Here is a 24756-nt window from a genome sequence, read left to right as displayed (position 1 = left end):
CTCTCAGGTGTTTCTGTTGGTCAGGTTAGGGGGCACGATGCATTGCAACTTGTCGTCTGGTTTTATTTTAACAACAAAATGTTAGAAAAAAATCTTGTTAGTATACTCTTAAATGTTGCTGTAAGACTGAATTTCTGAATTCCAAACATCATGTTTCTTTAATTTGTTCATTATTAATGTTTTTCTTTGGGCGGAAACAGTTAACTCCATAATGAGAAGGAGTGTGAGGGGGCTGGGTTTAAACGCGCAGTGTGCCAGTGGCAGCTTACACACACACACACACACACTCACACACACACACGCTACTGTACACTGATGGAGCCGCTAATCCATGTCAGTCCGGCAGAGCCCTGTGAGAAAGCCACGCTGCGGGTCTGAACTGACGCTGCGAAATTACACCACCGGACGATGGCAAAGCCGACCACAGCTCGTCCTTAACGTACTGTAGCCCGGAGGACGCCGAATCCCGAACTGAAGGAATGTGCCGTTTCAGTGACACGGTCTAGTAAAGTACCGTCAGGAGGTCAGTTCAGATGGTGAACGCTCTGCTGCGAAGTTTACGCACTGAATCTGCAATTACTCGCGGTAATGAAGGTTTTTACTTGAATGAATGAAGCCGCCGCCGCCGCCGCAGCTTAACAGGTTTCGTATGAGCAGACGCGCTTAAGGAAGTGGAAGAACTAGTGAATGTAAATTTATTGAAGCACCTCCGAAAAACGCAGGCTGTGTCCAGACAGAGCGTTTGGAAACATTGTTTTCTTGGATGTGAGTGTAGCGCATCAGTTGAAACCCAGAAGAAGAGCAGCCGAGCTGGAGGGAACAGGATAACCGGGCGATCCAGTTTAAGTGAAGAGGTGAGTACCGATTAACCCGCTCTTTTGGGCTCAATCTGCCTCACTGTGTGTACATGTCTGTTTAAACACTACAGCGCTGTCATATGCTCTACAGTGAAAACCGGCCACACTGTTGGCTAAAGGGCTCATTTCCGACACTGCGGAGGAGACAACTGAAGAGAGACATTTTTCATTTTTGGGCTGCAGGCTGTGATGAGGTAGCAGCTTGCTTCAATCTTTCATTGTAGCTTTGCCACAGCTCACAATTTGAAATGAATGATGAGTGTGAGGGTGAAATATATGGTTTGCAACTACTGCACTGTTTGTGCGTGGTAAATGGTTTCATTTGAGCTGTGTCCTGCACCTCAGCACCTCAGCACCTCAGCAGGCTTTACGCTCAGGTGTTGCTCTGGAGCCTTTACATTACCAGCCACTTATGCTCTTTTCCCATTCATTAGAATTTAGCTGCCTCCTAATGCTTCAGTGTTATTGAGTTACAGCTTGTTCTATAGGTGTGGAACTTCCACTTATTTATCTTGCAGATTAGCGGCTTCTGGTTTGTGTTTGTTCTGGTATATTTAATGAAGTTACTTGAGCGTCAGAGTTATTTTTAGGGTGTTATGTCCTGTGCTAGAATGATTTGATGTTCTTGATTGCAAAATTGCATCCGTGTTTCTTGGATGTTGTTTTAAACCTCTTTTTCGATTTAAAATCCCAGCTGGGAGCAGACTACAGACGTGTGTTACTGCAACAAGTGAACGCTGAGTCTGTCTTCGGAGCTGATTATTTCAGACTTGTGGTGTACACAGAAATGTATGCATCATGAATTAGTTTCATAAGGTCACTGACGTAGTTCACATCCTCTTAATTCGACATCTGTCTGATTTGTTCTCAAGATGTCAAGCCCTAAAAAAAAACAAAGAGAAAACATTTGACATGTTGTTGCCAACTGGCATCAGTTTAGGATTGCAGATCTACTAGACCTCATCTGTCCTTTTCAGCAGATGCACCTACAAATCTTCATTCTCTGTCAGACTGCTAGCACTCCGGCAAGCACCCGTCACAATGACTCTAAAGAAAATAAATGTTGTCTTAAGTAGAAAATTGCCTTACATTTGCATGAAAATAACTTACATCTGCCACGGCTGACGGGTAGCATGTTAATCCCTCTGCCCGTGCAATCAAAACCCGTTCCCTCTTGGTGAAAACACGGTTTCTGTGCGTCTGAAGCATGACCCACTCACATCATTATTTTAACATCCATCTCAAAAAATGAAACCGGAGTTTGACTCGAGAGCAGCCACAAGGGTGGAAATTGCTGTCTTTGGAAGAACAAACTAGCACTCAGTGTTGGTTTGATTGTCTCATGCTGATTATATTCCCCTAATTAACTCCAATTTAATGAAAATAAAATAAAACAAAAACACATTTGCTGACAGTGTGGTGCTGCCACTGAACAATCAGTCCCACTGACCAGCAGCTGTTAAACTGCTATTTTATACACTTCTGTTTGCGCTGCTTTGGCTGAAATTTATTTTCATTATTTATGAATTTACAGTAATATGACCCAGGTCCACTGCTGCCAATTTTTTACTCTGAAGACAAGATCAAGATCATACCAGTGAATTGCTGTTAATATATGTATATATTTCCAAAGCAGCTGTTGAAAGTCGCAATTTCTTGAAAGCAGTGAATCATAGCCAATTCGTTCTCTTTTTAAATAATGGAGGATATGAGCAATGATGTTTAGAATTCTGCTCAATGAATCACTTTCAACTGATTCCTTTGAAGGCACGCCATCCAAGAAAGCCTTTCGAGAACCACAACATCACACATTCGTCCAATCAATAAGGTTAACCTCACCAAGCTGGAGAGAAATTGCTTCGAGTGGACAAACTTAAATCGGGCTTTGTGGAGTAACGGTTGATGTCTCTCTGCCGCTGCCTCTCCACTTCACCTCTCTGCAGGGGGCTGCAATATGTTTGATTGGATTTACAGTGAAACTGTGTGGTCTGCAAGGTGTTCTGTACTTAGTATTTCTCAAGTTAGAGTGATTTGCATAAGTCAGTTCGAGGCTACTAGTTTATCCCAGAGAATATATTCTCTGCTCTTCCATTTTTAATAGTGATGTTTTCACCTGTGCTCATGTACACACTTCAGACTTTCTCATCTTGACTTCTGAATTAGCTTTATTTGTGTACAGAGAAGTCTGTGAAATCTCATGTTCTGAAGATGAGCCGGTCCTCTAATGTACCCTGTGGATGGGTATCGTAATCTTCTCTCACGGCGACCACCAGCACCTCTCAGCATCTGCGACAAACTCTGCTGATTGGCGCTCATGGCTCGAGAGCGTCCTCTGTTGATGAACGGCCAAGAGCCCTGAACGGCGAGCCGAGTTAATTATCTGGCCACAATGCGAGCATGTGGCCTCTTACCATTCAGCGCCTTCCACTCATTCCACTCAACAACTACGATGACATTACTAACTAATTTTTTAACTGCATGATTTGCCACTGAATGAGTTGTTACTGCTTTTCTGTATGCTGTGTCACCACCAGCATTCACACAGTGAATTGCTTGCTCCTCTTTGGACACCCCCTCCTCTTCCCCAAGGCAGCCAGACTCACAGTTTTAGCTTGAGAGATTCTGACAAGTCGCTACGCATGCAGGCAGAATCCTTGACCTATTTCTTAATGAGTGGATACTGCAAATGCGCTCAGCGGCTGTGTGTTCTGTGTACCCCTCCCTCTCCTTACAGCAACCCACACTATCCCAACTGTCTTTTGCTTGCGCACAAACGCACACACGCCCACACACACACACACACATACACACATGCAGACTCGCAAACACATGCAGATAATGGTGCTTTTGTGAGTTCACTGACTCATTCTCACACAGATATAGGTTCTCCTTTTCCTATCTGTTGGAGTGTACAAATAGTGAGTGAGTGTTTGTTTTAATGAAATTGTCCTCCCGTCTTCCCTCACTTTGGGCTGTTTATCTGAGCGTCTCAACTGTCCAGCTGTCACAACAGAGATCTCAATCTCCTTGACCCACACACGCTCCACTCGCTCGGCCTTGTTATGTGCATGTTTGCGCCTCGATTCCGCACTCATGCCCGAGTGTGTTCGTGTGAGGATTGACACAAGGGAGATCTGGATCTGTGGTGACATTGATCAAGTGGAGTGCAGCCAGGGAGAACATTTAGTCTGAGAGAGGTCTGGCTTCACTGGAAAGCAGAAGATCACAGCTGTCTCTTCATCCACACGGCAGGCGTCTTCATTTACATCTTCTGTGCTTGCCGCCTCGTCTCTGGATAATTGCAAACAACACGTGTGTCTCTGCCTGTCTAATGCTTCAAGCACCAGATTCAGCAGACATGGTCTCTCCAGGTGATGATTATTCTAACAAACCTTTGTTTGAGCTGTTTTTGGCTGTAGAGACAGTCCTCTGCTCATATTATCCAATAGTGTGGGACCTGTTTGTCTGTCTGCATCTGGTCTGACATTGAACACTGATGGTCAGATATCAGGCAGGTATCGGGCTAAAATTGGGATTTCACCAGATCTTTTGTTGGGATGTGAAGAAAATAGATTTTTTGATTCTCTCTCTGTTATGTGTGTGATTCTTCATTTACTTTGTACCACAAAGTTTAGATAACATTGTGCTTGTGTTTGAATACATTTGGTTAAAATGCCATTTTGATGCATGTCAGTTTGATGCAAAGTCTAGCTTTGCAAATCCTCTTGTAAAGATATTCTCCTGATATAAAAATATTATACTAGATACTATTGAAATTGAAGTTGACGACAACTTGTTACGTTACTTTAAGCGCAACAAAAGCTTCCCAACAAGAGTGACTTATTAATGTAAAACCAGTGATGGACAGATGTTGACCTAAAATGTTTGACATTCGGCCCAGAATATCAGTACATCTGCATTGCTCAGTGTGTCCGTTCAAACCTGAATGTGACCGACAATGCAACCCACCCACCCACAGGGGACGTACTGCAGCATCACTCTTTGATAATTCCCTCACAATAGCAGATGTTAGAAAACACCACAGGACAACATTTAATGGTCTAGTCATGCTGCTGTAGCCATTTTCATCATCTTGAGTAGTTGTGCTTGTAGCCTTCAGTGACTTATTGAATCGTTGAAACCATTTTAAATTGATGACTACAGGCCACTACATTGTTAAGTAGCAGCTTTCTCAGTATGAGCAACACATAGCACAGAGTGCGAAAATCAATGCCACTCCTTTGCATTTCATTTTTCACGATACACAGGGAGACTGTACTTGAAAGAACAGCAGCCACCTTTTCTGCTGGAGTGTTTACTGTGCTTAGATTTTTCTTTATTTTTTTCTGTGGATAGGCCTGTCGAGAGAGTTTGTTTTCCCATCTCTGTCAGGATGTTGGGTGTTTCTTGCAAGAAGAAGGCTGTATGTGTGTGTCCCCAGCACCCAGACAGGCTCCAGCCAGTCTCATCAGAGGCACCGTCAGGGAACAGTTAAAAGTCGTCCCTCTGCCAGGCACAACCGCGGCCAGTCCAGATCCTGCTCTCTCTATTGATGGCAGCAAGTTAGCAATGAACCCCAGCGTACACTCTGCTATCCCAAAGGCTTGCCAGATTGCTGAAACAAAGCCTTTTGTAGGACCGCTAAATCCAACAGATGGAGAAATGGACAGTAAATGAAAGTAGAAGGAAGGGGGAATAAAGGAATTTAGTGGGGCATGTTTGTGGGTAGGCATTTAGGCTACTCCTTTGGGAAACCTAACACCCTCACAATGCAATACTGGCAGAACTTAAATGTTCTCTCGTTGACATGCAGCGAGAAGGGCTTCGGGCCCCCATGTGAGTGGAGAAGGCAGCCTGCTCACGAGGGCTCTCCAGGGCCTGGGAAGCCTGTATTAAGATGTTAATGGAACTGCCTTCATGACACAGTTCCATGGGACAGGATCCCTTGCCTCTGCCATTCTTTACTGCCTCAGTCTGCCTGCAACAATCATCAGTCTCTCCCCCTCACACAACAGCCTGTTTAGGCATTCAACCCCATCTCCACATTCCCCTGCCCAAGCGCTCTCACTCTTTATCTGATCTCTGCTGTCACAAGCCATCCTATATTTTACCACGTGTAACAAAATTACGCGATGCCAGCGATAAGGGCAGCAATCCTAGCAGAGAGACCCGCTGAATAACAAGTCTGGCTGTTTGTTTGTCGCTGATCTTCACACCGGTTGGAAGTCACTGTCACCCCAGCAAGCCATGAGGGCTGCTATGATTTTTTTTTTTCTCCCAAACACTGTCAGCTGGTAGGTTGTTTTTCAGAACACTACCTACATTGCTTCCCCTCAGTCACTTTAACCCCTTAAACTGCAAGGCTGGCCAGTGCAGCCCGAGCAGCATATGAAAACAACAACAAAAAGAGAGGGGAAGAAAGACCTTCAGCTTTACATACAAATGCCTTGACTCACTTCATTTTCATGAAAGGAGCTGAATGCATTGTCCCAACCATTTTCTCTTTTCACATCCATTTGAATATAAGTCAGTTTAGCCTGGCACCATCAATAATCAATTAGCTGGTGTCGTGGGTTGATGTGCATTTTTGTTTGGTAGAGACTTGACAATAAGTGAGCAACAGAAAGGAACGGGAGAAAGAGAGAGAGAGAGAGAGTGGGACGGGGGCTTGTGTTAGACGCCAAGGGCGGGCTGTCAGGAGCAGATGATTGTGTGTGTGTGTGTGTGTGTGTTTGTGTCCATTTTAATTTATTTTTGTTTGCTTGCATGGCACATGTGTCTTTTGTGTTAGTGTGTGGTGACTGTGTCTGTGTTTGTGTGTGTGTCAGTGTGTGTGCGTAGAAGATGAGGCACCGGGGTAGGCAGTAAGGGCAACACCATGCTGCGCTGCCCACACTGCCCCCTGGTGATGAGGATGCCCCTGCCTGCCACTGTCGTCATGGTTACTGCAGCAAAAGGGATGCACACATCGCTTGTCTAGTCTGCTCATGTGTTATAGGGGAGCTTGGCCGACAGCAGCTTTGTCCCTCCACTGTATACACTGTGGTGCAATTACAGCTAGGGCCACTTTCAGCTCAAAAGGGCCCATTATGACCATTAGCTCTCTCAGCCATTTCAAAGCAGTATGTAATTTTCTTACAAGATTGACTCTTACTAGTATGTGCTCAAGAATTGTAAAATTCAGCAGGTTGCCTATATTTACATTAACTTAATTCTCTCTTTGGTTATTGTATTGAATTTTTCTCCTATGGGTTTGAAGGTAACACAATACTCCCAACTCTCAAAGCTCAGTGACATGTAGATACCTGCACCTGTGATCTCTTCATTGTTACTATTTTGCAGTGAAGCATGGCCTTATCTGGGTGGATAGCTCTTCTCAGTGTGAGGCACTAGCCTTGACTCATCCTCCTCAGCCCTCAGCAGAGCAGAGAAGAGAAGAGAAGAAAAGAAAAGGGGAAACATGGCCTTCCAAATTCATTCCTGAGTGCGATAGCAAACAGAAAACCCTGTCTGGAAGTCTTCTGTCTTGTTCCTTCTGTTGAACACACACAAACACACCCACACACACACACACACCCACACACACACACACACACACATTCGCTTGATAAACTTTTTCCACTGTTGTAGACCGAAGTACATTTATGAGGAAAGACCTTGAAACTCCCACCACTTCAAAACATAAGTTGTGGCCCACTTTGGCGGCTTATTTCCCTGCGATGTTGATAGAGGCATAAAGGCACAAAAATCTCACCCCATGAGTCAGCTGCTTGCTGGCCAAACACTGCATATGTGATTGAAAAGCATGGAAGGTCCATGTTTTTTTAACTTGAATGCTTGGTCAGGTTATGAAGGTACTGGGAAGGAAGGACTTTGGATGTATAATGACAAAAGTTTAGTCTAAAGCTACTGCTGCCAGCCCATAACTCCAGACTCTTTACTTTGGCCCAAGGTGATTTATAGTGTCCAAGCCAGGGGAAATGAATTCTCCCCTGGGATAACAGTTATGTTTATGCATGAATACATGACTCTGATCCACACTGTGGAGCCAGTGGGAGAAAAGGGATGAAAGGTATTTAAAAAGGGGCGACAGCTTGTCATAGAGCCCACACAAAAGCCTATGAGATGGTTGTTCTCCTGGCACGCTCTGGGCAAAACTGTTAATAACACTTCATGAATGTAATTGCTTTTGTTGTTTATTTTGACCTCATCCTGACCTTTAAGATTATAGCTTTGTACACCATAAGCATAGGGCTTTGTGGAATGCGTGTGGGAACAATAAATCCTGTTTTCCCCTGGAAGCATTTCTGGGAGCCTGTCTTATCAAATGATATCAACAAAATGGCCATTGTGAATCATGCTGTACAAACTAAATTGAGCCGTAGTAACAGTGTGCTTGCTGAATGACTGGTATTTGCTCCTGCCAGCCAAACATTATCAAGATGAATCTATCAGAGAGGAAGTCAGATGTTGTTGTTTCACTACTCTTACTTCCTAGTGCCCCTCGCTATCAAAGGGAAACACTGCATGTAGTCAGTGGAACAGCAGGAGCTCGCCCAGACAGACGCATTATTCTGCCTCTGTCATAACCAATGAAATGTGAAGCATCACAGCGGCGTCTTCATGTAACATGCATTAGATAGACAGGATATTCATTAACATAAAGTGCGTGATATGATGTGATCACACCATGAAGACACATTATCAAAAATCACTACATCCTCACACATCAGCTGCAATGTAGGTCAGACGCGTTGTCTTTTCCGTAGTGTTTAAGGAGAATGAATCTGGGTATTGAAGACTATTATTCAGAGTGTGACAGCCTCGCTTTTTGCAGCAGAGGACCTGAAATCCTTGTGTTGTCCCTGAAGATGTTGATTAAATATGACTGCTCTGAAACATTTGCCTGCCTAAGGGAGCTCGAGGTAGAAGAAGGGAGGGGTGTGAGTGGAAGGCAGGGGACTGGGCAGGTTTGTGCTTGAAAGCAATGACTGAGCATCCTTTCTTGTTTTAATCTGCAACAGTTAGGGATTTACACTATGGGAGCTAATGCTGTTCACCAGCTGATCCACTCAGGCGGTGCATTCAAAGGATATTTGACATGTTGCTGCTGTTGCTACAGCCCCACTGCAAGAAGAATAAAGAAGCGTAAAGAACAAGGTTAAAGCTGGGAATTAAAAAGATTTTTTCTCATTGCAGAAGGCATCTCTGAGCTTGTAGGTACGATGTTTACTGTTAAGTACTTTGCACAAGCCTCATTGCTTCCACTGCCGCAAGCCCTCCCCCATGTTTCGCACAGAACATGTTCAACCTGACAGGGGTGAATAGGTGAAGTGAATTTGCATTTTATTACAAAGCATGCACAGTGTTTCAGGTACTCTTTTTTTGTGAACATCATGTCGAATATAAACAATTTTTACAGGGATTCAACTCCGTTAATGAATGTTTTTACCCACAAAACAAATTTCACATATCGCTGAAGAGGAGTGTTTGATTAGCACAATTAAGCATTCATTTTAGTGAGTCTTTCATTTTTGAGGGGTTACAGTAAGTGTTTTATTCTTTGCATTTTCAAAGCTGGAGATTAAAAGTATAAACAGTGTCATCTCCTCTGTCGTCCACCCTCCTCCCTCTCTTTTGCTGCCTCTCTTCCTTCTCTCCTGTTTATTTGGGGGTTGGAAGAGTGAGATACAGAGTGAGCGGGCTGGAGGGATGCCAGAGGGGACTGGCATGTGGCTTAGATGCTGGGAAATGTCAGCACATTTTCACACTCACCTGCGTTTTGGGACCTTCGCCTCAGACAAAAAAGAAAATTAGAAAATCGAGTTTTAAAACAGGGAGGGGCTGTTGGGCCGCGTCTCACAGTTGAATAGGTCCAAAGTACACATAAGCACATTCTAACCTATCTAAGTGCGTGCACACACACACACACACACACACCCGCACTTCTTACCACAGTGTAAATCCTTCGTGGATTCCTTGTGTGCAGACATTGACAAGCCTGATAAAGGACACCTTGCCTTTGTTTGTTTTGCCAAGGCTACAGTGTTTGTGGGCTGTGTCGTACAAAGCATTAGTAGCTTCAATGGTTTAAGGCCTGAAAAGCTGAAACACCGTGCGTCTGCTTGCCTGGCTCCCTGAGGCGCTGAACATGTACAGTATCTTTGTGTCAAGGTAAACAACCCCACCTCTCTTTGTACGCTGCTTTTAGACGCAGCCAATGAGAAAGAGGAAAGCTAAGAAAACAGAATTTAACTATGGGGAGGAGGACAGCCAGAATGATTTTCATGCAGGACTCATTGGTACATTATCCTAGAGTCGCTCCTTCACAAAAGGAACCTGTTTCTAACACATCAAGATGTCTGAGCTGTTTGTAACTTCCAGCGATAAAAGTTCTTTACTAGGAAAGTCTTTAAATGAAAGGAAATGGAGAGGAAGAATAACGACACTATCTAAAGTGCATTAGCAGCCTAGATGTACTACTTAATTTAACTGAAACGCTGAGCAGCACTGAGAGATGACATCCACAAGACTTCTCTGTACTTGAGGAAGACACCACCATTGATAATTTATTTGAGTGAGATTTTATGTGGAGATGAAAGATAGAGATAGTGATAAGAATGTACATATTGAAGCACAGAAAGAACAGTGAACACTTGCCAAAGACAAACGGGCGCATTGCTCCCACAGGCCCATACACTGACCTTATGAGTGAGGCCAGGGGTCACTCGACGTAACACACAGAGGACTGGCTTTAAGAATGCACTGAAATCCAGCATGCCCAGCCTCTGGCACAAAACAAAGGAAGAAATAGGGAGGTCTGAGCTTTTCACTTGTGACACTGAGTCAGACAGGAAGAGGAGAGGAAGCTGGAAGGGAGGGACGGAACAGGAAGGCAAAACTGTTTTTGTAGAAGTCAAGGGCACTGTGTGCCAGGCAGAGGTGTGACGAAGTGACACTATTTGCTGGCTTAGTCAAAGGAAATTGGGAACTTGGGAATAACTGACTGCCTCAGCGATCTCACAGCATGTGCCATATGGGTTTGTAGATGATCTAGGTGTGTGTGGAAGTGTAACACTCTGGATTAATGGCAAAATGCTCTCAGTGACTACTAGTTGGTCCCAGTCAGATTGAAACAGCAGTGAACCAACCACCAAGTGTCCTAATTAGCCCACTTCAGCATGTTAGTCTGCCCCAGCTGCTCCTTTTTCTGTTACTGATGAAATGCTGAATGGGGCTTTTTCCCCCCATCGTTACTTTTTCTCAAGGGTAGCAAATAGTCAATTTTATCGTTTTTCTCTTTCCTGTTATTGCAGTTTTTTGCTGGAGTATGATTATATGTTTTGCCTACTGCTGATGTAGTTTATTGGGAGCAGCAGCAGCAGGGCTGTTTTGTTTGGCTAAAAGGGTGACTGCCAAGTCCCCTACCCAATGTTTTTGCCCTCCATCTCCCCCACAGCTAAGAAATGACAGAATGTGGTGATAGAAGGAAATACTCGGGCTGCCCACTGCGAGCATCAGTTTCATCATCTCCTCTGCCACAGCACACTCATCATTGAGAGGGTTCAGTTACATCTCTCATTTGGATGGAGAGGGGCTGGCTTGTTTGCCAAAGCCTCATTTTACTGCTTGACTAAACCCGTGGCCTGGTAGATGGCTTTTAAAGCAGTCAAGCCACAGCATCTCTCTCTCAGCTTCATCATCCATGTGTGCGGTCTAAAGAAAAAGTTAATGCGAGGTAAAAGCCGCCACTGAGGAATTCAGATTGCTTGGGTTTGGCATTGTTCATACTGACCAAGCATGGGAATGCTCTTTTCTATGATTTATTTTAGGTTGTTATTGCTCTGTCTGTCCATGTTTTTTTATTGCTCTTTCCCTCTCTCCCTGCTGTATTGCTCTTTCTCTCACTTCTCTCTTTCTTTGGTTGTCTGTCTCTCTCTTTCTCTTTCTCTCTTTTTGCACTGTGGGATCTGGTCCCAGCCTGTCCCACTTCATTAACAATAAAACAGATGCTAATTTTAATCATCTTACGAGCAGAGATTAGTCTTTGATCAAAGTTAATGCTCAGAAAGCAACTGCTGCATTCAGAGAGAGAGAGTGCTAGTAAATGTGATCTGGCGACTAAGGCAGTGCACGATACTCCACTTGAGAGCTGTTAGGTTTAAGCCCTTTAAACATGTATTTCTCTTGCCCAACGTTTTACATGTAGTGCAGTCAAAGCATTGTAAGAATTACAGTCCATTTCACACTTGAGCTGGATTTAGACAATTCCTGCTATGAATGTCAATGTTTGTTCCCCCCCCAAGACCTACTTATGAGCATGCCAGTATGTGTGATTACATCAATGACATGCTCTTCCAGAGATCCAAGCCTCTCCACTGGGCGCCTATATCAAGATGTAGTACAAGAAGAATACTGATGGACGGTTGCATGAGGCTCAGCGGCCACATATAAAAGATTCTCTCTCGTGTCTGTCTGAAGAATATGGATGGCCTGACTATCTCTGCGTTATATCTACAGCGGAGCAGGGGACAGATTCAGGAACCTCTGGCCTGTGAAAATGAGTGTGAAGCACTTATTCCCAGGTTCACTGATGTAGTGGACAGGCTGCTGCAGTAGCTCTTCATACAGCTCTGACAGACTTAGAGCGGCACTGACAGCCGGGAACCTTGTGCAGTATAAGCATCGTACATTGTCGCCTCAGTCACCTCTATCTCAATTCAGGCTGCTTGACTTTTCTTGGTTCACCAAAAAGGGCAGTGCTCCAGTCTAGAGTTGCTGCAGGTGTAATGACTGGAGGAAAAGAAGGAGCTTTAAGGGATGTGGAAACAAGGAAAAAAGCACACTAGGTGAATAATATTCTGTGGTGACCAAGGTTTTTCTATATTACCTGGCTTCTTAAGGTCACATAATACCTGGGAAGTGAGTAGGTTCATTTCTATTTTCCTCTTGTCCCTGTGACTTTGAACATAATGAGTATTGGACCTCCTCCCCTTCTTATCCTTTGCTGTTCTCTGTTCTTCATCACAGTGGTGAATGATAATGCTCATACAAACGCTGCCTCCATCTTTTGCGTGTTATGCAGCACAATACTCAGCTTTCACAGCTACAGAGAGTAATACCATGCATTGCTATTACTGTGCCAACACATTATTTTTCATCCTAGACTTTCTAGGTCACCGTGACATTCCTTCCCTTTGCCTCCCATCTCCTCAGTGCTCACCAATCCATAAGCATATGCGGAGCAGTGGTGCCACATGTGTAATAAATGTGCTTCACTGTATTTTGTGCCGGCCTGTACTCCAGGGCACATACAATATGTCACTGCTTTCAGTGCTAGCCTTTCTGTGGATTTTTGCTGAGTTTCAAAAACTGTTCCCTCTATTTTTTTTCATAAGGATAAAAATTGTTGGCTATTTTAAAGCAACCTTGTCAAATTATTTTTACTATTTTAATAATAATAATAAGTATTGTAATTCAGTAGCAGTACACCATACCTGTGTAATTAAATAATCATGCGATACGTTTGGCAGTTTGTTACAGTCTCCCTAAAGCTTCACACATGAGTGTTGCTAGGAAGGTGCTGCTTTGATATGCCTGCTCGACTCTCAGAACACTGGCTCACAGGAAACCAGCCAGTGCTGATTTTCCACCGTATCCCAGCCAGCACCGCATCCTGTACGGGGGTTCACACGGAACAAGCCGGAAGGCATGCATTTGCGCTTCAGCACTGATACAGCAAGTCAGTCAGTCAGTCAGTCAGCCAGCTTGCTCTCTGAGCTCTGTCCCGTCCTATTCTGTGCTGTCCTGGCATGGCCTGTCCACGGCTGCCACGCTCCAGAGGACGATCAGCTGGATTTTTAAATCCCCAGCATGCACAAGGCCGAACTAATGCTTACTGCAGCGCTCACTACTGTTTTATTATTCATATTCATTGCAAGTGCTTCTTGGACTTGCATACAAATGTAGTGTAAGCTTTTCTCTGAGCTGTAGTCTGTTGCTGCAGTTTTGTAACTTTGCTTCCTATGTGCTGGATAATTTTTAAAAAAGCGCTCCAAACCAGTCTGTGCTATTGTAGAAAGTTGTTGAGGTTATAGTCGTATTGCTCATGAGAACATGAGAACACTGTCTTGGGGTCAGTGAACCTACTGAATTCTTTCATACATTTATGTTTATTTAAAAGTGAAGTTTTCTGAGCTTTTTTTGTTGTTAGGTTGTTAGGTTGTCGGCTGCTTACAGCTGTCCTACAACTGTGACACATTTGGGCTTTATTCAGCTCTTGCTGCTTGTTGAAAGAACAGCTATACATACACAGAGAAAGACGAGAAGCATTGTTCTGTTTGTGGTGGGCAGTCTTTACAGACGGCAGTGCATTCTGCTTGCTAGGCATGTATCCTTCTGTGAGTAAGCACCCAATTTCCTCACCACATGCTGTTATTGCCTTTCATCCAAAGAAAGATTGGGCTAAGTAAGTAGCCGCAGACTTGATTTTGTGGTGTTTTATCACCCATGATTATGCGATTGAAATGATTTCCACACTGTTTATAACGTCAAATAATGTTCAGGTTTCAGGTTTTCAAGAGTTGTAATCATTGCTACTGTGAACAGACACAATCGTAAACAGTCAGTCCTTTCTTCACTGTTTTCACATGAAGCCTTATCTGTGCTATTATTTCACAGAGGCCATCTGGCTTTGGTCAGACTCTAATGTTTGGTCTTCTTTGACCCTTAATCGAGTTTGGCGAAAAGACAGATTTTGGACAACGTGAGGACAAGGCAGGCTGTTTATACTCTAGCACTCAGTCTGGAGGGAAGAAGAGCAGGTCATTGAGGTTCAGTGGGTTTTTTTTTTACTTCTCACAATTGCTTCCATTGCAATAAGTCACAGTCATGAGTGAGAGATAAGTTAGCCATGTGTGTGTGTGTGTGTCTGGAGCTACTGCTCACCCTGAGCTGACTGGAGTTGTGAGTGGATAACAAACTGCACTGGAACGTAGCTGGAAGAGCAGCTATGTTGACTGCCATATTTCCAAGCCTCCTACATGACGGCGGGAAGCCTGTCATGACTGGACTCCGAGTGTTTGTTTGTGCAGTCTTGCTGTGTTTGTCAAAATGTCAGCGAAGGAGCGTGGCTAGCTGTTAACATCATTAACCCAGCAGAGAGACTACCAGAGATAACAGTCTGCTGTCCTGGATGAGCGTGAGGAATTAAATCAGCCACATGCACATTAGTACAGACGGAGACACACACACACACACACATATACACATTATCTGCAGCTGTAGACATCATCTGACAACCACATGATAACTGAGATGAACATATGATGGTCCCCTGCTTTATCAATAGACTAACAATTGGTTGTTTTTTTTTTTTTTTGCTTTCCATGCCAAGGCTGTGCACGCTGCCAGCTAACTGTTCCGATGTGGACAGGGGGGTAGAGATCACACATACTCTACTGTCATGTTAATTGCATTGACAGATAATTGATTTTAGTATGCAAAGAGCTACAACTGACCCGGCAAGCATTCAGGGTGACATGTGTGTATTACACTGAAATTCCTGCTGCAGCTTTTCAGAGTTAGATCACAGCCCTGGTCCCTGGGTATTGTACCTCATCACACTTGAAACAATATATAATATTCTACCTCACCTGTCAGGGGTATCTCCTTTAAGCCACGTCGCAATTCACAGTGATCTTCTACCTTGTTTTTGATAGAGGAGCTCAGTAGAAGAGTGTGTTTCCTGCTGCGCTTTCCAGTGCCTGGGTGTTAGCCAGCCCGGAGTAGCCTCATCCTCTCAGCCGGCGTGTGATTATAGAGCTGGAAAAAAGAGCTATATCATACAGTCCGTAGATGAAACAGTGGCAGGAGAAATTGAAGGGATTACTTTGACTGACAGGGTTCCCATAATTCTTTTTCCTCTCTCCAGAAGCTCTTACATAACCACTCTGGATTCTGGCTGGTGTCTGCTGAGTGAAATAACAGGTCTCATTATAATAAGTAGATAGAGTATACATTTAGACCAAAATAATAGTACTACCTACATCTTTTCTCAACACGTATCTGCTTCTCTTCATTCCTCCCGCTCTGTGCCCAGCCCCCTCCCTCTTGAGTGTGCCAGCCAGGCAGTGTAAATTTGCTCCAGATAATAGTGGACATACCGTGCCAGCTACTGGAGTTGTGGCTGCTGCTGTGGCTGCAACGGCTTGTTACCCAGCTGGAGTAATGGCTGCATGGTTACCTCTCCTTCCTTCCGTCCTTCCATCCTTCATTCCTTTCTTCCTTTCTTTTTTTCCCCTGCCTGCTCAGCTCTCCCTGTCTTTTGTTCATCTTTCCATCTTTCTCTCTCACAGACTCAAACTGAAGGCGCAATTTTGCTTTGTCCTTCGTGCTCACTTTCACAGGCTTCAATCAATCATTCAGTGTTTCTGTCCCCTTATTTCAAGTTCTCTCTTTGTGTCTTATTGCTCGTCTTCCCCTTTTCCTCTTGCCTCTCTATCCTTCTCCTTTCTCTCAATCCCTCCAGCAGTATTTGCCTTGGCCGCTGAGCCATGCTCCAGCACAGCTCTGATCCCAGTGAGACAAACGATAAAGCAGGGAGTGGGGGAGTGAATGAATGCGTAGGGGTTATGTGTTGCTACTGAAATGGAAGCCATTTTTTTCCATGTGATATTCTTCATTAGTTTGCCTCTGTGAACCTGCAGTGTTTCTCACACGCACAGTGCTTAATCTCACACGTTTCACTTACTTGCAGAGCAGTTTGGTGGTGCTTAAATGCAGATTTGGCATGACTATTTGACAGAAGGTTCAGTCCATCGGTGCCTCATTCTGACTCGGCAACTGCACTCCGAAGGTCGGAGCCCGTACTTTGTTTAGTAGAGCACGGCTGTCGGCAGATAACACCTCTGCATGTAGGGTTTATTGATAAAGAAAGCAAATACATCAACAGAAACCAGTGCATATAGACACACATTCTGGTCACGCTGATGCTCAAATTAACACATGCACACACGCACACACAGGTCAGGCTGTGACTTGCCCTTGTTTGGGTTAATGTCATCTGTATCGGCTCGGCTCGACAGCCCTCGCCATGGCTAGTCCTCTCATGTTATGTTCAGCTCTGCAGCACGTTAATGACTGAGAGTTTATGTAATCCGATTGCAGCAAGGCCAGATGAACTAAGCCATTAATTCATTCCATTCCAGTCTACTCCACACAGGATGCACAATTGCCTGCTCGTTCAGACCAGTGCCCCTTTGGCTGTCCTTTGCACCTGCTACCTGGTGTACCAGCCAAGTTCTTCACTTGGCCAAGTCCATTTGTCTGCTTCAACAACTCTTAAATTTGCCATAAGATCTGGCCAGAAGTAAAATGTATGTGATGTATTTGGCAAGTGCAGTTTGGAGTTAAAATTGGTGGTGTTAATAAATCGCCTGCAGTTTTATTCAGGGAATCAGCTAAAGTAATTTTCATCCTGCATTCCTCACTCACCCCTCCATACACATATAAGGAGACAAAATATGATGTACACCTTATAGAATATTGCAATCCAGTAAAACAATTTAAATGTAAAATTGCAGAAGATCCAGGTGTTACAGGTGTTCGTGATCTTGAGTGCTGTGTGTCTGTGTCTCTAGTCTTTAATAATTCATATAAACATGATTGATTTTCAAACTCACCAGCCACTGAAACATGCTGCAGACACCTTCATGTCGCATAACTTCATTCCTCAGCATACACTTTCATCATTCTGCTATATTGACTCTCATAGGGTCGTACAGCATCGGCAGCATGCTTCAGGAATAGTTAAGTCCCTCCAATTTGATAAAATCTTTATGGCACCTGTCAAAGAACCTGATTCAGTTCCAATCTGTATGTGAGTGGAGGTGAGATATCTGATCCCGTGGCCTCCTGCAGCATCCCGCTCTGTTTGTTTTCTTCACTCGCCTGAGGATTCCCTCATCCCACCGAGGCCCTTTACAATTTAGATTTATGGAAATGCCTCATAATAGAAAGCTGCTTTCAGAGGATGACAGACAGCGATGATGAGGCGTACACTCCATAGCTACTGGTGGTAGGACTGCCTGAGAAGATCACACCTCAGAAATCAACCAACCAAGTTAATAGGAAGGATACACGGGGACTGTTAGTTGTGTCAGCGGAAACAAGGATTGAGGAAAAAAAGTGGGATAATTTATGTACGTCTCTGCTGGATGTGTGCCTCCGTCTATATGTACGCATGCCTTTGATTGTCGGTGGGGAATATGTGCCTATCTGAGCTTGTACAAGAGCGAGTGCGTGCATGCCTGCGAGTTCGGAGGAGGTGGCGGCTGTGGGAGGGGAAACAAAAATCATTAGAATAACAATGACATTGTAATCTCTCTCAGCGGATGTCATAGGTTTTAGGCGTAATGCTGGCGTGTGCTTGCTCAAACAGAGTTTTGAAGTGTGTGAAGCAGGAGGGAGGCTCAGCAGAGACAGGGTTAAAGGGAAAGATTAGATACACGTGCCATTGTTTGCATTCAGGGATAAGTGGCCATGCTGAGGCTCTATTATACCTGTATCATGATGATATGCTTTTTTTGTGGAACATCTCAAATGGAGTGTGTAAGGTATGTTTTAATAATCTTGTGTATGCGTATGGAGTAATAACTGAGAGTCTAATATGGAATGAAGTACTGAGACTGCTTTCAATGGGTGCAGTTCAGTGAAAGGCAATTGAAGGCTTCGCTGCAGGCGTCTAAACTCAGATGGTCATGAGCAAATGCACTGATATGGGTCACTAACAAAGACAGTACTAATAAACTGGATGCAAAGTGCTCTGTTAGAGTGCCCTTAGAGAACATGCTTAATCGTGGTCAAGTGCGCATTAATTTACTATGCACCACTAAATTACAGCTCTTTTAGCAGTTGCTCAGAGCCTAGTGCGTATCATGTCTAAAGATAAACAAACACAAAAGAATTTATATAACATGCGCAGTGATGGCTGTGAATGAAGGTTTATTAAATTTGTGCAATGATGACTTTAAATAAGCAACAGCATGAATGTGATGGAAGTTCGAATACACAGAAGGAAATATTCAGCAAACTGGCCTCCCCCAACACCACAAGCACAGGAAACCAGACTGAGTGAAATGACAGCAGTTAGTGGAGGTCTTATGGTTTCTGAATGTTGTCCTTCTACTTTGCTAGTGTGTCATTTCCTTGTGGTGGCTGAAAGTATATGGATATGGATGCAGAAAAGATGTGTTGAGTTTTCTTGGAAACTGACAGCTTGAGCTGGCATCGGAGCACAGAAATTCATTTCCTATTGCGACAAAAGAATGTATAAATGTAACTCCAGCTCAACAACTCAACATGCCAGCGAGTCCTCTCATTATCTCTGCTCTTGATAGCAGCAAAGAGAGAAGAGTAATGAACTAACCTCTGCTGCTAATCTCTTTTTTATAGGCTCCTATAGACGAAGCTCTTCCTTTAGGGAAGATTAAACTTTCTGTTTTTGCTGTGTAAATGGCCACATCAGCTGAAAAGCTCTGCACATAGTCTTCAAAATGTTAAACCATCTTCTTTTCTTGACTAGCTGGTTTGCTGATTTTTGTTCCGAGTTGTCTCTTTGATTTGTAGCATTACTATTTCGTAAGCATTAAGATTTCACGCTTTACATTAATCATACAGGGAATAACACATTAATCCAAGGCATGAAATTACAATCTCCCATTTAGTTTTCCTATCCAACAACAATGGATTTAGCACCATAAACGGATTTTGGTTTATGTTCTTTATCTTTTGCAGTACAATTGTGCTAAATAAGAATTTAAGAGATCAAGCAAATTTGGCTGCTTTGTTAAGAAGCTTAGTATGAGGGGACAAAAATAAAAAAAAAATCAAAAGGCACAAAACAGAAGACCTGCTGCCTATTCCAGGCTGACAGAGGTTTTGCTCCTTCTCCAGTGGCCACTTTGTGAAGCCTGTTCTCTCCTGATTCAGTCTGTTGGCTGCTGCGCTGCCCCCAGGCTGTTGTGTCCACAGCTCTTAGTGATGGTTTGCATGGCTTATCATTTCAAGGCTCTCGTTTCTGGCCCTACCTATTCCTTCTGCTGCTGCTAAGCATATTTTCATGAGATAATCAGCCACAATACACCTCCCGCTGACCACGGTTGGCACGGTCACTGCATCCTGCTGAGCGGCTGGGGAAATCAGCAGCATCTCAGCACGAGGACCCAACAACCGGCCACAGCGACAGAGCACAGGCAGCCAGTCGGACCAGTTTGTTTACCAAGTACACAGAAGCAGCCCGTGTGCCAACACAGTGTTTTTGTCTGCTTGACTCTTCATTATGAATGGAAAGTTTTGTAAAAACTGTCTTTTCTCTGAGACAAGATCACAGCGTGACTGAAATATGTGTTCTGAAATATGGGTGGTTTTCTGTCTCTCTTGACTTGGTGCTCTTCTGTTTCTGCCAAGAGATTGTCAGATGAGTGTTAAAATGGAAATCTACTGACAATGACCACAGTACTTTGAGGTTTTTTGTTTTTTTTTTGGCATTTTATATCCTTATGTGATGCAACACTCCGAAGCAGCTGACAGTTTGTCATCTTTCCAGTCCGTCTGTCTTTCTCCAGTTGTGGTCACTGCAACTTATTCAGAACTGGAATTCTTGGACTTGGTTTTGTCTGAGACAGACAGACTAGCGTTTTGCTGTCTGTGAAAAAATATTGCTGATATTGCAAATAGTTGCTTAGTTCTTACACAGCAGGAGCTAAATTTCCAAAGCTGCTGACTTATATTTGCAATTAAAAGCTGAAAACACTGCCTTTGTCTAGCTCACCTATAATTCCATTCACTGCCAACACAGTCATGCCCTCTTCTTTTTCTAGGTCAGTAGGTAACTATGTTTAAGTATGATTCATTCCTGGTTGCATTTATATGTTAATTTCTTTCTCGGTAATTCTGACTCCTCATAAACAAAAGAAAGACATGACTTTGAACTAAAGAGCACAAGGGGTGATCTGTTGTTCTTCTTCTTTTCAAGTCTACTCTTCAGCTGCACAGCACAGAGAAGTCTCTGTCAATTTCAACAAAGAGGTGGTCATGCAATCAACTTAAACAAAGACTTCATTCCCTCCTTTACCGAAAGCAATATGAATGGATAACCCTTGTAGAGCCTTTTATTTACATCATTCATTCAGTCCCTTTCTCTACCTCTGACGCTGTTGCCACAACATGATGGAGTAACGCACATATTTCTCCCAGTGACTGGGGAAGAAGAGAGAAATTAAAAGGAGAGGAAGAAAAGATTGATGGGAGTAAATGTTTTATACACATATACGATTAAGGGTGGGGGTGCAACAAAAGCTCTAGAGGGCAAAAGGCCACGGGGCTTGAGCAGAAAGCTGGCTCAGCAGGAGGCTGATTATACCACCAAAGGGATCCATTTTGCACATCCAGCATGTACAAACTCAAAGAAAGGAACATGGCAGCATGTAGACAGCTGAAAGTGAGGCTGGGGATCTGGCACTCGCTGCTTTTTTAAAGGCAATGACACTTTTATGACCATGCTAATAAAGTGCTTCTGGGACAGAGCACCTCCCACACCTCGGCCTGTGCACACGCCAAGAACAGCTTGACTGGGCCTCAGGACCTGTGTTTATGGACACAAGGATCAATACATTCCCTAAGGCTCTATATTTAAGTCTGAGCTGAGTAGCATACCCGTTGATCACAGAGGGAAGGGGGAGGGCCCAAGATGGCCTTTGCCAGATTTGGAACGAGGTCTGTGAAAGGGCAGTCACAGTTCAGAGGGAATCCCAAATCGGCTCTGCAAATCAAACCAAGTCACTCTAGTGGCCCGGATGTGCAATATCTCTTCATTTAACGCTCCTTTTTATGTTCAGTCGCAAGTGCTTGTTAATGCAAGACGCAGTCGCTGATTATTCCAGCCACATCTTTCACCCTTGATTCTTTGTGCCCTCACTGCTGGAAATGCAAATCTGGAGCGTGACAAACGATGTAGGGCCGTCTCTGACACGTTCAAGCCCCTGGCGTCCCCATGTCGCTCCCCTGCTTACCTCCTCCAGCTCCACAGTAATTACCCTCGTTGGATCGCTACGCCTAATCATACTTGATTTTGGGATGCACTGCCTTTGTCTCCACTTGTTAGCCCCTCACACTGCTTGGTTCTGATAGAGTACACTGATAATACTGAGGGAATGAGGCACACACTCACACAAACGCACACACATACACGTACTGTATATTCTGTTGCCTGGTGTTTTTATGGGGGAGCTGTGTACAGATCTAATACGGTAGCTGATTCATTTAAAGATGATTGTTGTGCCGCCAGTGATTAATCCCTCTACGATCTGATCATGTCAGCAGGAGATGAATAGAATAAAAGGATACAAAAAAAAATGGCAGCAGTGTTTAGAAAAGAATAATTAATAGATTCAGATTCTGTAAAACAAGCCCCTTAAAGAGTGGAGAGCAACGGGAGGCGTATGTGGAAGTGCCTCCCAATTTGTTCACACTTTGTTCCAGTAATAAGATCCAGGCCTTCCTTTCCAATGGACGAGATAATTAACTCCCGGGGACAGACTGAACGGAGCTCCGTCTCTTGGTTTATGGCATGTGGAGAGAAGTCTCTACAGCCCAGGCTGGGCATGGGTAAATGCATAAGTTGCAGACTTTGCTTGATATAAATAAATATATATATTTTCAAACAGATGGCTATCGAAAGTGTTGTTTTATGGGTTGAAGTCAATGTAGAAAATGTGAAATTAGATGAGGAGGCAGATGTTTAAAGGAGCAGTGCACAACAATTATATGTGGTATGATGTTTATTGTTGGATTTTTATTAAATGTTTAAATGGTATTGTAACAAATATGACTGTCATAATGTTTTTTTTATAGGTGAACATGTAAAAAACAAAATTAAGGTGTCATTGTTTTCTGGAATATGTTTAATTAGATATGTTAGATATTATAGCAATGTGCTTAAAGTTTCAAAGTCTAGGCTTGCCTAGTGAATTGTGAGTCTGTAGGAAATGTCTGCATTGTCTGTTCTTAGAAACTGCTTTCTCAATGTGTGACATCAACAGCCGTAGTGTGAGTCAGGTCAGTCAATTTTCCATTGCGGTAACCTGCCTCTCTTTGTTGATGTTGTCCTGCCGTGTCCAGCAACTCCTTTGGAATGTGCACCATAATGGTTTCCTCCCATTGTGCCTTTAAACCTCCCCTCCTCTTCTGCGCAGCTTATTGCCGTGCTGAGGATGAGCTTTGACCTTTTTAAGCAGTGAAATCTCTAATGAAAGGGCCTTTTTTTTCATTTGGTCATATGTGTTTCCTTTGTAGGATATGTGAGTCATACTGTGATTATCTAACATCTCTTTCTTGTTTTCTTTTCCAGAAACATGTGAAGACCCTTGCGAAGATTTGACCTGCAAGTTAGCCTTCAACAGCAAAAAGGCAAAGATCTCCACCCATCGTCTCCTCATCCATTCTCTCTGCTTCCTCTGCAGTTTCCTTGCAGGCCCGTTAAACATGGAGGGCCGGCGGGCTACACGCAGGACTTTATTACCTAACCCTAAAGTAGGAGCTACAGCTGCTCTGCTAGGCTTCTGGCTCTTAACAATCCCTACCTTATGCGGTGGGCAGACATTCACTAGTTTCCATCCTGAACGTCGAGACTGGGTCTTCAACCATCTGACGGTTCACCAAACCACAGGGGCATTGTATATTGGAGCAGTCAACCGTGTGTATAAGCTCTCGGGCAACCTGACCCTTCTTGTTTCACACGATACAGGCCCAGAGGATGACAACAAGGCCTGCTACCCCCCTCTGATTGTCCAGCCCTGTTCTGAGCCCCTTGTCTCTACCAACAACGTCAACAAGCTTCTCCTCATTGATTATTCCCAAAATCGGTTGCTGGCCTGTGGCAGCCTCTACCAGGGGGTGTGTAAACTCCTCAGATTGGATGACCTCTTTATCTTAGTAGAGCCATCCCACAAGAAAGAGCACTACCTCTCCAGTGTCAACCAGACTGGGACCATGTATGGGGTCATTGTACCGTCACAGGGACAGGATGGCACCTTATTTATTGGCACAGCAGTGGATGGAAAACAGGACTACTTTCCCACCATCTCCAGTCGAAAGCTGCCCCGTGATCCAGAATCATCTGCTATGCTTGACTATGAATTGCATACTGACTTTGTGTCCTCCCTTATCAAGATACCGTCGGACACTCTGGCACTGGTCTCCCACTTTGACATCTACTATGTTTACGGCTTTGCCAGTGGCAGCTTTGTTTACTTCCTGACTGTCCAGCCCGAGACACCAGAGAATAGCATGTCATCAAGTGGATCCACCAGTGATCTCTTCTACACTTCTCGCATTGTCCGTCTCTGCAAAGATGATCGCAAGTTTCACTCCTATGTCTCTCTCCCTGTTGGCTGTGTGAAGAACGGCATTGAGTACCGCCTACTGCAGGCTGCCTACCTTGGCAAGCCAGGCCGTGTTCTCGCCGCCTCGCTCAACATCAGTGCCCAAGATGATGTGCTTTTCACCATTTTCTCCAAGGGCCAGAAACAGTTCCATCGGCCGCCAGATGACTCAGCACTCTGTGTGTTCACCATCCGAGACATCAATGCACGAATCAAGGAGCGCCTGCAGTCCTGCTACCAGGGAGAAGGAAACCTGGAGCTCAACTGGCTGCTTGGGAAGGATGTTCAGTGCACCAAAGCAGTGAGTGTTAACAGTGTATTCCCAGCTCACTATGCACTTCACAGTAATTTACAGTAATGACAGAAATATGCCTTTTACATGTGGTAACATTTCTGTTATCATGCTTGAAATTTTATTGCTCAGGATTCTGCAGTGGTCCAACAACAGCTACATCTTG

General features: G+C 44.1%; 1 protein-coding gene across 2 annotated transcripts in view; it reads left to right on the top strand.

Annotated features, from left to right (window-relative positions):
• The first annotated feature begins 232 nt into the window (after positions 1–232).
• plxna2 (plexin A2) overlaps positions 233–24756 on the top strand; it is a 160339-nt gene continuing 135815 nt past the window's right edge. Inside the window, exons 1-2 of one of the 2 annotated variants that reach the window (XM_046395615.1) lie at positions 233–854; positions 23266–24599. In XM_046395615.1, the coding sequence (XP_046251571.1) occupies positions 23400–24599 (1200 nt within the window). In that variant the 5' untranslated portion in view covers positions 233–854; positions 23266–23399. The remainder of the gene's footprint in view (positions 855–23265; positions 24600–24756) is intronic. The other variant, XM_046395614.1, reaches the window with a different exon arrangement.

This window comes from Scatophagus argus, chromosome 8 (assembly GCF_020382885.2).
Source record: "Scatophagus argus isolate fScaArg1 chromosome 8, fScaArg1.pri, whole genome shotgun sequence".
NCBI lineage: Eukaryota > Metazoa > Chordata > Actinopteri > Scatophagidae > Scatophagus > Scatophagus argus.
The sequence above is the reverse complement of the archived record's forward strand: the minus strand, read 5'-3'. Positions and strand labels throughout refer to the sequence as shown.